At 42.3% G+C, this 19229-nt stretch overlaps 2 protein-coding genes across 3 annotated transcripts in view; both read left to right on the forward strand.

The window, feature by feature from the left end:
- The window catches only part of LOC148903405 (collagen alpha-1(XVIII) chain-like), a 38685-nt gene extending 31594 nt beyond the window's left edge, over positions 1-7091 (forward strand). For both annotated transcript variants that reach the window (XM_089002017.1, XM_089002010.1), the window contains exons 24-40: positions 369-446; positions 544-579; positions 675-728; positions 1185-1256; positions 1339-1389; positions 1499-1529; positions 1608-1661; positions 1742-1776; positions 1867-1992; positions 2335-2485; positions 2567-2631; positions 2718-2846; positions 2925-2960; positions 4900-5328; positions 5405-5602; positions 5752-5861; positions 6493-7091. In XM_089002017.1, the coding sequence (XP_088858143.1) occupies positions 369-446; positions 544-579; positions 675-728; positions 1185-1256; positions 1339-1389; positions 1499-1529; positions 1608-1661; positions 1742-1776; positions 1867-1992; positions 2335-2485; positions 2567-2631; positions 2718-2846; positions 2925-2960; positions 4900-5328; positions 5405-5602; positions 5752-5861; positions 6493-6706 (1869 nt within the window). In that variant the 3' untranslated portion in view covers positions 6707-7091. The remainder of the gene's footprint in view (positions 1-368; positions 447-543; positions 580-674; positions 729-1184; positions 1257-1338; positions 1390-1498; positions 1530-1607; positions 1662-1741; positions 1777-1866; positions 1993-2334; positions 2486-2566; positions 2632-2717; positions 2847-2924; positions 2961-4899; positions 5329-5404; positions 5603-5751; positions 5862-6492) is intronic.
- A 6669-nt stretch (positions 7092-13760) lies between these two features.
- On the forward strand, positions 13761-18589 carry lg01h7orf57 (linkage group 01 C7orf57 homolog). Its single transcript, XM_088997599.1, has 8 exons — positions 13761-13860; positions 14958-15012; positions 15093-15266; positions 15348-15435; positions 15792-15921; positions 16156-16220; positions 16305-16405; positions 17409-18589. Exons 2-8 carry the CDS (start codon positions 14967-14969, stop codon positions 17465-17467), a joined length of 663 nt encoding a protein of 220 aa, XP_088853725.1. The 5' UTR covers positions 13761-13860; positions 14958-14966; the 3' UTR covers positions 17468-18589.
- The last annotated feature ends 640 nt before the right edge of the window (positions 18590-19229 follow it).

A 19229-nucleotide genomic window follows, 5' to 3' on the forward strand; every position in this document is an offset into this window, starting at 1 on the left:
TTTCTTTCATGTTGATCCTTTTCATGTTGATCATTTGCTTCGGTTTGTCACAGTCTCATCAAGTCAGCATGCAAACAGCATGATGATGGCCATTTATATTCTACTGCTAATTGAACGAGGAAACAAATTGATCCATTCATGAACTAAACTGATGTGATGAAAGTTTGTGTTTGTTCAGAGAAAAAGCACTGAAACATTGACTTCTTGAGCATGTGCATTCAAAAGTTTAAAGAAAGCAAATGAAGTTCACCTTGAAAACTTCTGGCATTTCCAGTTAATCCCGCAATTTCCCCCGCAAACACAACATTCCAAACTATTTTTGTCAGTAGTGTGTTCATTAAGTACAACAATAGATGTGATTTGTTCAGGGGGAAAAAGGAGAGCCGGGTCTCATCATCGGTCAAGATGGGCGACCTTTGTACCTGGGGAGTCTGGCAGGGAAACCAGTAACTATGACATCATTGTTTTATTCTTTTACATGAACTACCAATGCAGTCGCAGGGGGCTATGTGATGTTAATATCACTCTTTGTTCTGTCCACAGGGAGATATAGGACCCCCGGGTCCATCTGGACCTCCAGTATGTATACAGCTTATACATACTCACTGTCCACATTCTTAACTAATGTCTGAGCAGTTCTGATTGGCAAAAAAATGTAATACTTTTCTCTGCAGGGCTCTTATGGCCTTCCAGGTCAAAAAGGAGAAATTGGGCTTCCAGGTAGACCAGTGAGTAGTTATTCTAATTTTATTATGTTTTAAAAATATTATTATTATTCATCAAAATACAGTATCTCACAAAAGTGAGGGCAACCTTCACATATATTTTATTATCGGTGTATGTTTTTATTTCCTTGAGTCAGTGTACTTGTCTAGCCATTTAAAAGTATTGTGCTCTCAAAATGAACATTACACAAAGCTATTAACGTCTAAAGTGCTGGCTACAAAAGTGAGTACACAGTGAAAAAACAAACTAATTGGACCCGTTTATTTGGGCTCCTGGGTGTCCAGGGACATTAAATATTACAAGGTTCCAAGTGGGAATGGGGCAGCCGATGTGTTAAGTTTGGCATTATCACTTTCATACTCACTCACTCAAAAAACTTCAAAAATGTGAGGGGTGTACTCACTTTTGTGCGATAATTTGATAACATCTGTTGATGTGGAAAGCATTTTACTCTGTAGGGTCGACCAGGACTGAACGGCATTCAAGGTCAAAAAGGAGAGCCAGGCGGAGGGTCTGGAACCACATACTATGTGAGTATACCCTCTTCTTATGGGAAGGATTTGGGAGAACTAGATCTGTATCAACTGAAACAAACACCACATTTTGATATAGGGACCCCCAGGTCCACCAGGTCCACCTGGACCTCCTGGACCACCATCCAGAGTAAGTTCAGATGTAGTAGGTGGATTTTTCCCCATTTCAAAGTCATCGTATTTTCATCGTATAGGACGTTGTTAGTTTCCGTCTAAATGTTGTTCCTCCGTCCTTCTAGGGATACGATGAGTTTGGCAGGTTTTCCCAAAGTGAGTGCAGGACACAATAAGTTGTTGTCTGAATCAATGATTTTTCTCAATTTATAATCATCATTCTTTCTGTTGTAGCTATTAAAGGAGAGAAAGGTGACGCTGGAACACCTGGATTACCTGGCCAACCAGGTAACGTAGCTTGCGCTGGACTTCAGCCATGCTCTTGTGTTCAGAACAAGTTTACGATGAAAATCTTGCTTGTGATTCAGGTGTCGGGTCAAACTTTGATGTTTATTCCTTTAAGGTAAGGCTCCTTTGTCAAATGTTTGTCAACACAAAAAATGCATTGAAAGGTAACATAACGCTGGAAATTTCACACTGATTCTGTATCTAGAACGAATTGAAAGGTGAACCGGGAGATTCGGGTTTGAAAGGAGAGAAAGGCGAACCGGGAGGTGGATATTACGACCCACGATATGGAGGAAGCGGCATCGGCACGCCGGGACTCCCTGGACCTCCAGTGAGATCATATTACTGTGGTTGGAACAAAGCTCAACAACAATAAATCAATGACACTAACGCTCAGTATCCAAAATTCAACACATAGCTGTGATTCATTCCAAATAGAGTATTTGTGATTTCTATGCATTTCCTGACAAATTACAATCAAATCAAAAGGTGCCTTAAGAATGATCAAATTAACAGCGTGGATACTTAAACAAAAACTTCTCTTGATTCCAAATAACTGAACAAAGTGTACAACTATCTTTGACGATAAATATAAGTTTTGAAATGATTCGTCTGGCGCCAACAGTGTTACATTTACATTGGTTTGTAGACGTAACATATATTTCACCACCAGGGGCCCAGAGGGGACTCCATTACCGGCCCACCGGGTCCCCAGGGGCCACCTGGTACACCAGGAAGAGGCTATGATGGCCGCCCTGGACCACCAGGGCCACCCGGACCCCCAGGAATCCCCTCTTTCCCTGGACCTCACAGGGGCTCACAGAGTGAGTTGGAATAACAATCATTTTACTTTCAATCTGTTATTAGTATAGACATAAATTGCCCCCTTGCGTCTTGAAAAACAGCGATCAGTATTCCTGGACCACCTGGGCCACCTGGACCACAAGGACTACCTGGACACTCTTCTGGGGTGAGAGATTCCAAAAAATGAACTGGAAAAAAAGTCAGTTTGCAATTCCAGCATGGTGAGTTTGAATGTTTTTGTTTGACATGCAGGTGACAGTGTTGCAGTCTTATGACATCATGACCGCCACCGCTCGAAGACACCCTGAGGGTTCTCTGGTATACATCATTGATCGGACAGATCTCTACCTTCGAGTTAGAGATGGGGTTCGTCAAGTCCAGGTAAGAAGTCGTTCTTATATTGAAGAAGAATAACAGAAGTAGCTTTTTCATGAACTAATTACCATTCTTGTTTTTCAGCTTGGCGGCTATATTGCATTACCAAGTGAGAATCCTGTGAGTGTCCTGCATGTTTGACCAAAAATTCTTGCTCCCAAATCAATCGTTTTTACATGACATCTCTCAGACAAAAATTCCAATAGCGCCAGGAGAAAATAAGGGCTTGTCATTGGCACCAAGACAAAGACAAGACAAAATGGATAAACTGATTCAATGAGAATTTTCGTCATGGTTGAAATCTATGAAGTGTCAGTCACGATATTACGTCAAACAGTGGCGGACTGTAGATTTCATCGCTAGGCCTTCAGGAGTACTACGTCTGAATTAAATCAGACTCAGAAAAGTGTGGTGTAATTTACTACAAGTCCACTAGAGGGTACCATTAGCCAGGAAATAACTAACCGACCTTTCTTAATGATGTCCATTATTTCATGAAAAGTCTGTCTTGAAAATGGCTTTAAATTAATCAATTTCTTCTCCTCCTTCAGCCATTGTGGGTTGACAAAACTGTTATCAAATCAACACAATATAATTTTAATTTAAACCAGATTCTTTTCTTACAGACAGTGTATTGTAGGTGTTCAAATACCTGACATGTTTCGGCGTATACTTCCGCCTTCCACACAACACAATATATTTGCTTATGCATCTCGCTACCAATACAGTGTGCTAGCTCTGGCCAGTATGCTCTTGTTACAAGCAACTTGTGATCAGAGCAGTTTTCGCAAACTACGATTGACCACTGACTAGAAAACTGCTCAGATCATAATTTGCCAGTGACAAGAGCATACTGGCCAGAGCTAGCACACTGTAACTGTAGCGCAAACTATGATTGGTTAGTCAGTGGCCAATCATAGTTTGCGAAAAGTCTGACATTGACTAGTGCCTTCAAGAAGGTGTTGGTACCCCTTTTGGGTTGCCAACTCGAAATCTGATTGATTCGAGCAACATTTTGATCGATACATTTGATGCGACAGGGCCCGCACAACTGATTGTGAAGGCCTCCGGGTAGATTTCTGACCCTGGTAACAAATGATGGCTGAAATGTCATTGGTTAAATGCTTAAATATGAAAACACACATCTGGAAGCAGCGAAACAGGGTAAAAGAAAGCTGAAAGGAAGCTGAAAGACAATTTTGAATTATTTAATAAGAATTCACGGGCAAAATTTAATTAACATCTGTCTGTGAGATCGGAGCATTGTCATCAAATGGTGAGTATAGTTTTGCTTTTTTGAATGTTGCTGTGTGCCGATGACCATTTTGTGTTTGGGAGCCTTTTACTGAGCATCTTCATCTTTAGTAAGTTCATCACGTTGCTTGTTCTGTAGCCACAAGGGGACATAAGCCAGTGTCTTCTTGTGCCGGTCCCAAGCCCGGATAAATACAGAAGCTTGTGTCATGAAGGGCATCCGACGTAAAAGCTTGTCCAAAACAAACATGCGAATCAAACTTCTGAAGATGGTGGACACTGATTCGCTGTGGCGACCCCTTCAAGGGAAAAGCCGAACGGAAAAGAAGAGGAGGGTCCGTGATTCTGATATTTTTGGGCCAGTAGAGAAGGCTATGCAGGCCTTGACAGTCCGCCAGTGACGTCAAGTAAAGTGCTCGGAAAGGAGAAAGCTGGCAGTGATTTACATTTTAATACGTGAGCTCCAAATAGACATGGTGTAAATTTTGTAAAAGCACTGGTAAGCATTATCATGTATGCACTGGCTGAAAACTTCATCTTTCCCATTGCTCATAATAATGGCACAGTCATTTTATCGCTAAAATGGAAAGCATAGTCGCGAGCTGACATTAGTCAGCAAGTGTACATTAAGACAACAGCACCAAAACCTTTTCATATTGATTAAAAAAATATCCCCACAAACATGATGGTGTCATCATTTTCAGTTTAAATCAATGGTCGTCACTCTTCTTCTGTACACCGGCACCGATGATACACAAACATTATGTATAACGGCGTTTAAATATTGGCTCCACACTATTTGCAGACGAATGAGGTTGCAGCAGTGGAGCCCCCGCCAGTGGTTCCATACTCCCCACACAGCAACTCCAGTGACTCACACGAGCGAGGGGAAACGCCGGACCAACTTCATCCGGACCGCGTTTCCCAGCCTGACCCACGTCACTCGAGTGAGCTGTACCCTCCTTACCAAACAAATCCAGACGGCAGAGAGCGAAACCTTCCAGATAGCAGATCCCACCCTGACACTCGACATACAGCTCAGCCAGATCCGCGATACCCGGCGCCGACGGATCCCAGATACCCCAGTTACACAGACCGGGTCAATAACCAAGACGGTCGTTATGCAGTCCATCCGGCCCACGAGCACCCGCCATATTATGCTGTGACCCCTCAGCGAAGGCCCCCGCCACCTGTGGCCCAAAATCCCTTCCACCATCACACATCGGGTCCAGGGGTAAGAGCAGCTGGCACTTCCTTGCACTGTTATTGTATTTTATGTAAACTAACAACACGCTTTGGGGTCTCTCCAGCTCCATATTATTGCCTTGAATCAGCCCCAGACCGGATCTATGCGCGGCATTCGGGGTGCCGATTTCCTGTGTTTCACCCAGGCTCAAAATATCGGAATGAAGGGAACATTCCGGGCCTTTTTGTCCTCAAAACTCCAAGATCTCCAAAGCATTGTCCGTAAAGCTGACAGAGAGAATATGCCAATCGTCAACTTGAAGGTAGATCAAACACGAAACAGTTCGGAATATTCCATGACTACCAATCAGCTCCTTTGTATATTTCAGTGTGTATCAATTGTTCATATGGCTGTGCTTGTTCACATTTTGAAAGTCATCCTCCCCCCAAAACATTTGTTTTGTGTCAACAGGATGAGGTTTTGTTTGACAACTGGGACGTTATTTTCAATGGTGGCACTATCAAGGAGAATGTCCCTATCTATTCTTTTGATGGTAAAGATGTTCTCCGCGACAATACATGGTATGACTACATCATGCATTTTTTTGATCATACTTAGGGTGATGAACACTTAACTAATTCACTGCCATTCCCTAATTTATTCTGGAATTGAAAATACATGTTTGACGTCGACGCTATTCACAAATGTGTTGGGATTTTGTTTTTTTCTTGCGGAGGGTGCCAATAAAGCGCTGGTCAAACCTCTGGCAATGTTTTTTTCCCCTTCACGAGAGGACAGCATTTGCCTTTTGTACAGCCTCCGCCATTTAAAGCTCAGATAACTCCAGACCCAAATAACTTGGGAATTAACTATTTTTTTCTGATGAAAGAAGAGAGTCTAAGGTTTCTTATGCTGCATTGAACATTTATGTAGTCCTAAAACTCAATATTCTGTGGGTCCTGAAATTTGAGTGAAAATGACAAAAACCCCGGCACTGGAGTAGACACATATTTGCACATTGTCTGGCAGTGAATGAGTTAATCAGCTGTCCGATGCTACTTGCCCTGGTCAGGCTCAGTCATTTGGCGGTGTTTCAGACAAATGTGAGCAATTATTTTCCATATTGTAATGCTTTTATGCAACATACCTTTTTCGGCCCATTTAGGTTTAACTTGATTCTGAATCCTTGTGATTCTTGTGTAATTTTCGCAGGCCTGAGAAGATGATATGGCACGGCTCCATCACCAACGGTCAGCGGCAGGTTGATGGTTTCTGTGAGTCGTGGCGCATGAGTAGTCACGTCCTAACCGGCAAAGCGTCGGCCTTACAGAGCCGCAGTCTGCTCCAGCAGACTTCCAGCAGCTGTTCCAGCTCTTACATCGTCCTGTGCGTGGAGAACAGCTATATTGGTCATAGCAGGAGATAAACACACACGTGGGATGGAAAGAAACCTGATTGGGACTATAAATGTTGTTTGATCATTTCCTTGCAAATACGTGTTTTTACATTTTATATTGCAAGTAGATTAGATTGTGCGAAAACAAAAATATTGTATATGTAAAACCATGAACGCTTGCTTTCACGCGTTTCCAAGCAGATGATATTGATGTAGGCGACAGCTCTAAGAAAAAAAAAGAACTACAAAACTACTGCTCTCTGTGATTTTGCTATTTATAGGTAATGTATAATCATGTTTGTGTAGAATGGGAAAAAGAATTTTATAAAATATTGACAACAGAACTCCCAAATTCAAAGACTGGCATTCAGAAATGTTATTTACAGAGAATGAAAATCACCCCAAAACGTTTCTATATTTTTGTTGGCCTCTATTTCTTTTTTACTAGAGCTGTTGATTGAATGAATTGGGAGAACAAATAAGTAACTGAACAAGAAAAAACATTTTTATGGCTCAAAAAAATTGAATTTCCTGTCTGTAAAAAGAAGGCTATTTTTTATGTATCCAGCATCAGCTCATATATTAACCAGACTGATGATAAAAAGGCTACAAAAAGTTGTAAACACACACACAAAAGCTCTGTCATTCAATGTGGAGCAGTAAATACACTGCATTTAGCGACACATAGTAGCTTTTATATCACAAACACACGAGAACTACCCACTTTCATGTGAGACAATCAACCCAATTTTAATAATATTTTGTAAAAGATTTCCATCAATTTTGGTGCCTGACTTGAAAAAGGAATGATGGTAGGGCAGCTTAACTCATTCACTGCCAATCCCGAATTTATTCGTGAATTGAAAATATGACGTGGAGTGCCATTCTCAAATTTGTTTGGGTTTTGTTTTTTCTTGCGGAGGGGGGGGGGGGGGTGCCGATAAAGCGCAGGTCAGACCTCTGGCAATGTAGTGCACCGCAAATTACTCCAGATCCATATGACTTCGAAATTAACTCTTTTTTTCTGATGAAAGAAGATAGTCCACGGCAGTGTTTTTCAACCTTTTTTGAACCATCTCGCAGGAAAGAGGCAATCATTGCCACACGGACGAATATTAAATTACCCTCCCGGACTCAGGACAATGACATAACATTGGCAGAAAATGATTAATAAATGTTTGTAAAATTTTAAATTTGAAAAAGGGGCATTGGATAGTTTCTCACGGCACACCTGACGGTCTCTCACCGGAGAAATCACTGGACTAAGGTTTCTTACGCCGCATTGAATGTTTATGTAGTCCTAAAACTCAATATTGTGTAGGTTCTCCTGTTGGATTATTTTGATCGTTCGTCCTTGGTTCGACGGGTGTGATGGAAGAGGATGGTTAAATCATCAGGGAGCCAAGTGTAGAACAGAAAGTTGGTTTAATCTTGGAGAGAGCGGAGGCATCGCGGTGTCGGCTTAAGGAGGAAGCATGGCGATAGAGAGAGAGAGAACTAGAAGGGAGAGCATTTTATATGGCGCGCAGTGTGTGACGTGTAAGGATGTGACGTAATGTAAATGCGACATCATGGATATGATATATCAGGTAGTTCAAAATGTAAACAAAGATTACAGAGCGATGTTTAGAGATGTTTGTATGGCGAATTACCCCAACATCTCCCCCCTGACGAACACATTTAACATTGGTGGAGGTGAACAGACAGAATCAAGAAAAAAAAGAAAATCATAAAATAGAACAATCACAATGGGAATCTCAAATTAAAGTCATGTCATCGCTACAACAGTCAAATCTTCATGGCATCCTGAATGGTGATCACCAGGATGACAAGGATGAACGAAATTGTTTGTAGCATTTGTCGCAAGCAGGCCCCGGGGTGTGGTACAGATGAGCAGGTGTCTGGGAAAGTGTGTGTGAACTGTTGACGTGCATGGGGAATCCTCTTGACGAACTGTGTCCTTGCGAATCCAGGTGAAGCTTGTGGCTGCTAAGACGGCTAGCAGCTCCGCAACCGGTCCATCCCACGTTGGCGTGGCCCACGTCATCTTCTTCAGACCGCAGCTCCGTCCTGTGGAGAATAAAAGACGACTTGTGCCAGGTCACATGTCGAAAGGATGGTTTCATTCTACACATCACACTTTCTTGGCGTTTCTTTCCCTATCAAAGTATGTCTCATCATTTAGGCTCTGCAATGCATTCTCTCACAGAAATGGCAGACATTGTTATTGTTAGATGTTAGTTGGTTAGTATATGTTCGTGATTAGTGAGTCTGCATTTCTGGAGGGCACCACTTTCTTGGGGAATGGCGTTGCAGACAACATCACTCACTATCAAAAGTGAAAATTTTGGCAATGATAATCTGAGGTATCGTCACTCTCCCCTGTCAAGACATGAAAAGTCTCAATTTGCCAACTGGGAATGTGTTTGTGTGGAACACAATCCGTCTTTGACATTGCACAGATTATCAATTTGCATCAAACCATTTGTCAATCATTGGTCCAAAATTTTGGAGGCCAAATGTTGGCATGTCGCCACATTGCTTGGTTGGAGGACAGCCTTCCTCAATTCTTTAGCACAAGTTGACATGGTCGACAACATAATGGCAATCTGCGTAGATGGTCACCATACTCGCCTTTTGTCATTCAGTTGGAGGGCACGAGTTGACAGTCAGTTTCGCTTCTGCCTAGGACATCCATTCGCGCAACCCAGCTTCATCTGCGGTCACCCTGGCACGGATTCCGCAGGAGTCCTCCCCTTCTGAAGGATCTCCTTCTCCCAATTCTGAAAGAAGCTGGTTAGCGTGGAAAACCCTATACAATATCTCTGATTCCACCTGAATCTCTGACTGACATCGGTGCCCACCCAACTCATTTGCCAATTTCCTTCTTACCGGCGAGAAATTCCTTTAATGTGCACTGCAGTCAATTATTCAATGTGCACTGCATTCGATTCATAATAATAATGTTAATTCGTAATCAAATTAATCTTGACAGGGTTATCCTGCACTTTTAGTCGTAACTATAAAATACTTTTGAACTGACAAATGTCATCACTGTACGCAAATGTAGCCAGAAGATAAATCGGCATCTGCGGCTGTCTTAACAAACGTTGGATTTCCTCCATCGCATCACCAACGTTGACTATTTTTCATTCGATCAAGCCTAATTGTAACAATTCGTCGCTCGCTAGATAATTAGAGGGCAGTTTTACAGAAAATGTGAACACAATTATTCTAGGTATTCGTTCAAAGTCTTTGGCTCCTGACTTGAATTAAAATATGTCAACCACTGGCCTGACCCCTCCACTCTTACAAAGCAAAAAAAAAAAAAAAAAAAAATACACTGCTCTTAGTGTGAAAGAAGCCTTTACTCCAACTGCAGCTGCCTACAGGTATGTCCTTGTCATGTTTTTTTTTAAACCATTGCTTTGCTTTGCTTTGCACCGGAGGAACAGATGAGCACATCCTTGATGATAAAGAGTATTTTGCAGAAATGTTCGAGATTAATTCACCCCAGGAGTATCTCTGAAGCCAGGATGAGTTTTTAGAAGACTTTACATGCTAGCAGGGAGGAATGAGCATACCGTAAAAGCAGCATATCGGTTGGATGTTCAAATATTTCTCTGAATGTCTCGAATGCGTTTGTAAATCATGCTTTAGTTAGTATATTTATGGTCTTTGCTCTATCAGACCGTTTGTCCTTAGTCATTCTCTGAAGATCTCTAAGCCCATCCCCTCATATTAAACTAATTTGCTTTAGTTTCAGGGCTTGGGGGCAGCAAATATATCTTGTTTAAGGAGCGCCAATGGCACAATAACTGCTTCAACTGCAAAATGTGCTGTGTATCCCTGGTGGGCAGAGTTCTTCTGACACTCAGTGGTGATATCTTTTGCCATGCCTGTGGCAAAAATATCTGACAGAGTCACTGTGACTCAAATGCAAGTCCATTTTTCAAACTTCACATTTGCTTCAGGTTTTTTTATTGCTTTCTTACACATTAGGGCCTGGTCAATCACTTCTGCTTGTGTGGATCATAGTCCTGTTCATAATTAATGCTTTTTGCATTGCAATTGTGTTTTAGATCAAAAGCAATCTGTTTACTTCCTGGTTGTGATTTCATATGAATTGCAATCAATAAAGAATAGTCAAAGACAACTATTTGTCATTATTCATGACAATGCTGCTGAAAATCTTAGAAATTTACATTACAGAGGAACAGTCAAGCCAGCCGAACGAAGTGCATGAGGGTGAAATCTGTGGAATGGATGAGCTCCCATTGGCTGAGCACTTTTGTGAAAGCTGAAACCCCCTATTCCCTTTTTTTGCTTGACTCAGAACACCTTGGTTCACGCGTTAATGCTGTAGTTTTGTCTTTGGACGACTCACTGAAAAGACCGAGATGAGTCCTGGTGCATTGAATGAGACAGAGCAACCAACATGTACAAATTTCACCATGGCAAGAAAGTGAATAGAATTGACAAATTAGCTTTTTTTTGTCTCACACTAGTCAATTGACACTTTATTCAAAGATGGTTTTAGTTGGCACTAAACGTGTCACTAAATGCGTTTTGACTCAAAGAAATAAACTTTACCATGTGTCGTAATGTATTGCTATGACGTTTCAGAAAAAATAATCCACCAGTGAAAAAAAAAACATAGTGAAATGTTTATTTGCGTCTGTGATGTAAAAATAACGTTGACCAGTGTTACTGTTGAGCTCTTTTATTATTTATCATTTTATTTATGGTTTTATTGTTCTTTTAATTGTAAAGTGTCCTTGGGTGCTTTGAAAGGCGCTTATAAATTAAACGTATTATTGTAGCCGTTGAAGAAAGAGCACACATGACTGAATGTGGAGACGTGTTTATTCCAACGGCTAACAAGTGGATCTAACTCAAACAGAAAATGCAGTGAAATGTGACATAAACCTGCCCCCTCCCATGCACCTGCTGGGTGAGATGCCTGGTCCTAGTGCCCGCCACACAGCCCCCCCCCCCCCCCCCCCATAACACCCAGAAGGAAGGTCAAGGTGAAAATTTTGCAGGGGCCTTGACCAGCCTGCCACAACGACTATGCAGTGATCCGGGTGAGACCTGAGTGGGGCAACGACACTCAACCCTGGCATGGCGCGGTGAGGCTGGAGGTTTCGGAGGGCATCCGTGACGTGAAACCTGGGCCGGCGAAATGTCCTCGCCCGCAACTAAATGAGCCGGTTGGAGCATGTCTACTGAAATGCCCTCCCTTCGCCCACCCATATCGAGCACAAAAGTCTTTTCACCGTGTTCGAGCACTCTAAACGGGCCATCGTACGGCGGCCGGAGGGGAGAGTGGTGGCCATCGTGACGCCCAAAGACAAACCGGGCTGACCTAAGAGCAGACGGAACGAATATTTTGGGGACACAGTGGTGAAATGGTGCTGGAGTCAGGGGCTCTCCTGGCAAAAGGGGGAAAGAAGGTATACCCGACGCTTCAGAAATTGACCAGGGACGCGGAGCGGCTGGCCGAGCGCTAACTCTGCCGGAGTTAAGGTCTTCTTTTGGGGCCGAACGTAACCCGAGCAGTACCCACAGAAGCCGGTCGACCCAGTTACCGTCCGATAGCGCGGCCCGTGGCGCGGCTTTAAGTGACCGGTGGAAACGTTCACACATCCCGTTAGCCTGCGGGTGGTAGGCCATAGTGCGGTGTACCTGCACACCCAAGGACTGCGCCATGGCCGACCAGAGCTCGGACACAAACTGGGGACCCCTGTCCGAAGTGATATCGAATGGTGTGTCGAAACGTGCGACCCAGGACGACAGAAATGCGTGGGCTATATCTGCCGAGGTCGTGGAGGACAGGGGGAATGCTTCCGGCCACCTAGTGGTCTGATCGACCATAGTGAAGAGATGCGTGCAACCCTGCGAAGGAGGGAGGGGCCCGACCAGATCCACATGGACGTGGTCAAATCTCCTGGCCGGAATTGGAAAAGTTTCCAGGTTTGCCCAGGTGTGTCTGTGGACTTTGGCGCGCTGACATGACACGCATGCAGCTGCCCACTTCCTGACGTCCTTTTGTAACCCATGCCAGACAAACTTGGCCCCAAGTAGTTTGACTGATGCCGTTACGCCAAGGTGTGAGAGAGAATGAATAGAATAAAAAATTTGCCGACGCCACTCCTGCGGAACCACTGGAAGAGTGCGACCCGTAGACGCATCGCAGAGGAGGGTGGGACCCCCTTCACACAGTGCCACCTCCTCAAGTGTGACAAGCAATCGGCCACAGGGTTACATTTGCCGGCCACGTGCTGAATGTCTGTTGTGAATTCCGAAATGCCCACTAAATGCCGTTGCTATCCGGCCGACCACGGTTCGGTCACCTTTGACATTTGGCGAATGTTAGGGGTTTATGATCTACGTAGGCGGTGAACCGGCGCCCCTCGAGGAGGAAACGAAAATGGCGCGTTGCAAGATAGAGTGCTAACAACTTTTTGTAGAAAACACTATATGTACTTGCGTTCGTTTTCTTGCAGCTTTCGACTGAAAAATGCAAGGGGCTGCCATTCGTTCTCCACAAGCTGCTCAACCACCGCCCCTACGGCAACATCAGACGCATCGGTAGTCAAGGCCACGTGTGCGGTTGAGATTGGGTGGACCAAAACAGTTGCACCCGCGAGAGCTTGCTTGGCTCGTTGAAAAGACTGGGCGCGTCGCGCGGCCCACTCGACGGGGTCATTAGCCTTCTTTTTTCTCTAGGCGCCGGAGAGGGGTTGTAGGAGGTCGGCTGCGTGAGGAAGAAACCGGTTGTAAAAATTGTTCATGCCCAAAAACTCCTGCAGAGCCTTAACTCTGGCCGATTATTATTATTATTATTATTATTATTATTATTATTATTATTATTTATTATTATTATTATTATTATTATTATTATTATTATCATCGATCAATTACGTATTCTACGGATCATATTTCAAACGTCAACAAAAACCTTTTTTATAATATGAAGACACCATGAAAGACGTGTCACTCGTGATCAATGCCCAAAGGAATTTATGTGAACGACAATTTGTGCAGCCCATCATCAAACCAACAGAGCACTTACGACAATAGACGATCTTTGACACGTAGCGGAAGTGGTTGCTTCAGTGACAAACACTGCCTCCTGATCAAATTCGCTCTTCTCTTTGCAGAATAACACGCAGCAGACGGTAAATTTATCCACTGCATCTGCATCAAAGCAAATTTATACGAAGCGATTCGGTTATACATTTCTTTTTGCGCTAGTGCCGACTGATTGCATCGTTTTTACGGTGATGGGCTACCCGCTTGCCGGCTAAACGGGTTAGCAAGGCATTGTTACATATAGCACTGTAATCGTGCCTTTAAAACACGCAACAGCTGCTGCTCTTCCTACACAGGGCTTTCGTTAGCATTTCTGGCCATTCTTGTCCGATTGCAATTTTCAAGGAGACGTTGGATCATTTCAAACGTCCATTTTAAATTAAATGATCCAAACATAATCTCAGCAAAATGATGTCATTACACGTTACTACAGACCTCGATTTGTTTTATAATCTAAATGATACTTTATTTTTTTAATGTTGCTCTCCATCACAATCACTTGTTTCTCAAGCTTCGTGCATTCATTCATTCTTCAATTAAATGTAAATTAATGTCCTCTCCTTAAGATGACGTTTCGTAAACTGCCTACAGGGGGCACCAGTTACTTTATAGTTGCGTAATATGAGCTGTCCTGATACAGTATTACATACAACGAACACCTAAGGCCACAGGTGTGAAAGTCAAGGCCCGGGGTCAAATCCGGTCCGCCACATCATTTTTTTGGACTGCGAAAGCAAATCAAACTTGTGAAATTCCATGATGCTTGCTAAAATCCTCACCAAAATTTCATATTTTTGGATGTAAACCACAATCATAGTCATTATTCTTGACTTCAGATTTCAAAACTAGTTATTCATTAATTTGTTGAGCGCTCTATATGTAATATGTGGAAGGGATAAAACAATCTAATGGCTTCCCCAAATTCATAACGGCCCTCGAGAGGAAACCATAACTACAATGTAGCCCGCGGCAAAAAATGACTTTCACACCCGTGCCTTAAGTGAAAATCATTTGAAAAAAAAATAAAGAGGTAGATCACTTGAGTATCCGAGTGACCCTGATGAATTTGCCGCTTTGGGCCTCCGTCATTTCATTGACACTTCTGTTCTACACTTAATCAGTACATGTATTGTTATTATTTGATTACATTCTTTTTAATTTTCACACCCACTTTGATCTTTAGATTTATTTCATGATGAGTGCTGTTGTACCCAACCATCGAAGGACAAAGCCAGGAGGTAATATTTCAAATAACAATGGCTGTGCGCTAACATTTAGGTTCAGTTTGGCTCAAATAGAAATGGTCAATTCATTGCAGGCATAAAGCCAGGAGCTGCATCCACTGGTGTGACTGGGCCAACGTCTCAGATTCCTGGTCTGTCCCAGACTGCTGACCAAAGCACCGAAGTTGAGAGGATTAGCGGACGGCGGGTTGGCATCTTTGAGTCCGACTCCGACTATGTCAAGCTTGCAAAGCAAGGGGGGCATAAAGGTAATTCTAATTCTCTGATTATAATGTGCTACTTAATACAATGGCATGTTGTCTAAAGTTGAAAATGTTTTATTGCCGTAGGGCTGCTGAGCCATGACGCCGATGTGGATGACAAGCCCAAGGTTGCCTACAATCCCAACAACTGGTTTTCAGGTGACAACTCAAACAGGTAAATCAAAGCAAACATATTGGCACTCCTTGCTGCACCACAAAACAAAAAAACTGTTTAAAAATATTTAATAAGAGAATAGTTATTTTGAGTGGATGGTCAGAAAAAAGCAAGCATGGCGAATTACTAATATTAAAGAATATATATGCACAAGTATTCTTATTTTGTCAATATTAAAATTGTATGGTCTTTTATGATGCATCCTTGCATCGTAGTGCACTGCCCAAGACAAAGGTAAAAGCCTTTTAACATATTGTCGACTGGCAATTTAAGGTGGTCTGCACATTGATGACATTTCAAAGCCGCAGAATGTGATATGCGGCTCATGGTTTGTCACAATGGTTTTGTATTTACAGTGGCAGCAAAGCAACATCTCCCAACAGCCAGGTGAAGGGCGGCAAGCAACATTTGCTTGCACCGTTTGGCACTGATAACAGTTCGTCCTGGGAAAGAGAGACTGATATATTTACTCATGATAAAGATAAGGTGAAGTAGTCAAAAGAGCCACCTTTTTTTTGTTGCATTCATCGGTTGCTTCTGTGTTTTTTTGCCGTAATATGAGTTTACTTTGTAATCATTGCATCATAACCGGCTGTTTGTTATTTATTTTCATTCGTAGTCAGTCACCTCATCATTCGTGCTCCACCGCTACACTTTTCACCATCATGCATGTCAGTGACAGGAGTGCAAGATAAGCCGGCTCACCTTTTCATCCTGCAGATGTCTCCCGATGGTACCGCCACTCAGTTGGAGGGCTTATCTGTGAGCAACAAATACAAGAGAACGTGAGTACATTCATTCCACAACATCGATGTTGATGACAGGATGACAATTCCACTAAAGGTTCACTTTGTGTGCTGTCAATATAGATCTCACAATAAGCAAATGGCCCCTGTCAGCATGTCCAAGCTGCTGAGTCACGGCTACATAGAGGACAAAAAGAAGTCTCCCAATGATGACGATTCCTCAAGTATGACATACAACACGACATATTTGGCCTTATTTAGTAAGATTCCAAAAACTGTAGTGGGCACAAAAATTGCATGTTCACTCATTCTAACAGCTTGCGTGTGCTTTTAGCAGCGGGTATAAAAAGGGGTGAGGCCTGCTGTATCGACAAGAGGATTTTGTTTGTTCTGGTGATTTTCACCATGGAAAATTTAGGACAGCATTGAAAGTGAAGGCACAAAATAAATTTCCCAGCAATTTTGCCCATTTTGCAGACGCATTCTCAGTAGATCAGCTACCACATTATTATTTGTACATGCAAACATTTAACGCAGTCACTGCCATTCCCAAATTCATTCGGGAATTGATCGGGATTTTCCCTTCAAGGGGTCGCCACAGCGCATCAGTGTCCTCCATCTTTAGAGGTTTGATCCGCATGTTTGTTTTGGCCAAGCTTTTACATCGGATGCCCTTCCTGACACAACCCTCTGTATTTATCCGGGCTTGCGACCGGTACAAGAGGACCTGAGTAAAAGGCTGCCAAACACAAAATGGTCATCGGCACAGCAACATTCAAAAAAGCAAAACCTATACTCACCATTTGCTGACAATGCACTGATCTTTATATGTGTGTATTGTATTGTATTTTGTATAGCTGCCCCCATTTCAAGTGCAGATAACGCTATACCCATATAACTTAGGAATTAACTGTTTTTTTTCTGATGAAAGACGATAGTCTAAGGTTTCTTACGCTGAATTGAATGTTTATGTAGTCTTAAAACTCAATATTCTGTGGATACTGCAATTTGAGTGAAAATGACAAACCCTGCCACTCCAGTGCCAGGATTTTTATACATTGTCTGGCATTGAATGAGTTAATACATCCGCATCATTACATATGCTTGTTATTGTAATTTCTCAAAACTGATAGGCTCCAGTACCGCCCCGCCCCCCTCGTGAGGATAAAGCGGTCCGGAAGATGAATGAATGATTTTTGTTTTCTGGCCTGGTTGCTTGTTTTGCAGGTGTGACCTCGGAGCAAACGAGCACCGTTGCAACAGAGGATATCGATGACCTTGACTAGTGCGTCGACTCGCTGTTCTCACATTCGCTCACTCTTCTCATTCATTTAACTGACTGTTTGTGCTGATGTTTATGCAGAGGGGTGAGCCCCTTCTTTGGATTTGCTTTGGTTTGGAAAAAAAAGCATTTCATTGAGTAGATGTGATGATGTTCTGTAACACGATTCCCCAATTCAACAGGTAACTAGCGAGTTGTGGGGACAACTAATCTTTTGGTTCTTTTAAAATGTTCCCATCCTTAAGCATGCTTTTGAGCTGCTCAATTTCCCAGCCTAATTGTATGATGATCGAGCAAGACCCTTCTTGATGTGTTGTGCTAATTTATTTATGTTAAAGTGAAGTAAAATTAAATCAGTGTGTTTGATTTGAAGGTGCGAGCTGATTGCAAAGCTACACATACAAAGTGATGTTTGGCTTTCAGTTCTGCAAAATATTCATTTGATGCTGTATTTACCCGATGTCTCATATTTTGACCGTAAGCAAAATAAAACTGAGTCTAATTGAATTTAAAGATGTGCCTGTGCCAAGTGTTGAGTGACGACATTGTGACTAACTTACTGATATTTTGTAGACCAACATACTAAACATGTACTGAACTGAGTTATGAAAGTACAAGGTTCATATCGTACCATTCAAGAAGACACCTTGCCCATGCAATATTTGGACAAACCCACCATCTTCTCCATCATCAAGTGAATCTACTTAGGCCATCCCAAAACCTTTCTAGATTTCTCACTGTTCTCTTGATATTCTGTCACTACTATTGATTTGTTCATCATCAATCTATCAACCTGACAGTAATGAGAAAATCCACATCTGGCCATGTTTAAATAGCAGAAATCCCTTTTTCAAGACTGACAGGAACACAACTATCATTTATTAAAACTAATGTGATGAGTTGTATTTCACTAATACAAAAACGGTGAAGGTCGGCCACTTTTGATAATGTTCTCTGTTTATGAATGTTCTCAGTCTATTTACGGTTCATGTACTGTAAATATAACCACTTCAGCTGTAACAAATTGGCATGAAACCAAGTGAGAATACACATGCATGGAGTGACTCGCCGACATGTGATTCCTCAAACACATTTAATTTCAATAAATGGGCATGTGCATGCACTGCTAATGTCTGATTCTTTCTCAGAACGTTAACATTTTGTGTTTCTCATTGCACTCAAAGGTCTTAGTGTGAATACTATAAAACTTTAAACATTCGCATTGTTAATTGTACAGTATACATTACAACCAAATAATAGTCATAACATCTTTCAAATCGAGATTGTTTATGACTACCCGATGCGTCTTAAAAAGAGTAAACGGCCCTATCACATTAAAAAAATATTTGGACCATATGAAAATGAGACCAAGAGCAATTATCTCCATTTTTCCCACCTTTAATGTGACCTGCACCCTGTCGAGCTCGATTGGGGAAAGCAACACTGTCAAAAAATGGCTGCGTGTGGAAATAAGCAACTAATAATAATCAACTAATTTTCCATCCACCAGCATCTGCCACCAATTAAAGTAGCCACACATACGTTTTAGTTGTTCTGGTGGGCTGTTCCTGACGAAGCCGAAGTGTTTTAATTTGTTCTTAAAACTATTTGGAACTGTTCATTATTTCGCCTACCTTGATAAAGGTCTCAGTTCCAATCTCAAAGAGTGTTGCTCTCACCGCACCTGTGTCATTGCAGATAAAGTGTCCTAGAGAGTTTTGAATATCCCTTATAAATAAAATATATTGTTATGATTAGGGTGTCCT

Source organism: Hippocampus bargibanti, linkage group LG01, assembly GCF_051943395.1.
Source record: "Hippocampus bargibanti isolate YZ-2025 linkage group LG01, ASM5194339v1, whole genome shotgun sequence".
In the NCBI taxonomy this organism is placed as follows: Eukaryota; Metazoa; Chordata; class Actinopteri; order Syngnathiformes; family Syngnathidae; genus Hippocampus; species Hippocampus bargibanti.

Coding starts and splice junctions, on each gene's coding strand:
- lg01h7orf57 (XM_088997599.1), top strand. CDS start 14,967: ATGATGAGTGCTGTTGTACCCAACCATCGAAGGACAAAGCCAGGAG. Junction 15,436..15,791: donor TCAGGTGACAACTCAAACAG/GTAAATCAAAGC, acceptor TTGTATTTACAG/TGGCAGCAAAGCAACATCTC. Junction 15,922..16,155: donor TTACTCATGATAAAGATAAG/GTGAAGTAGTCA, acceptor TTCATCCTGCAG/ATGTCTCCCGATGGTACCGC.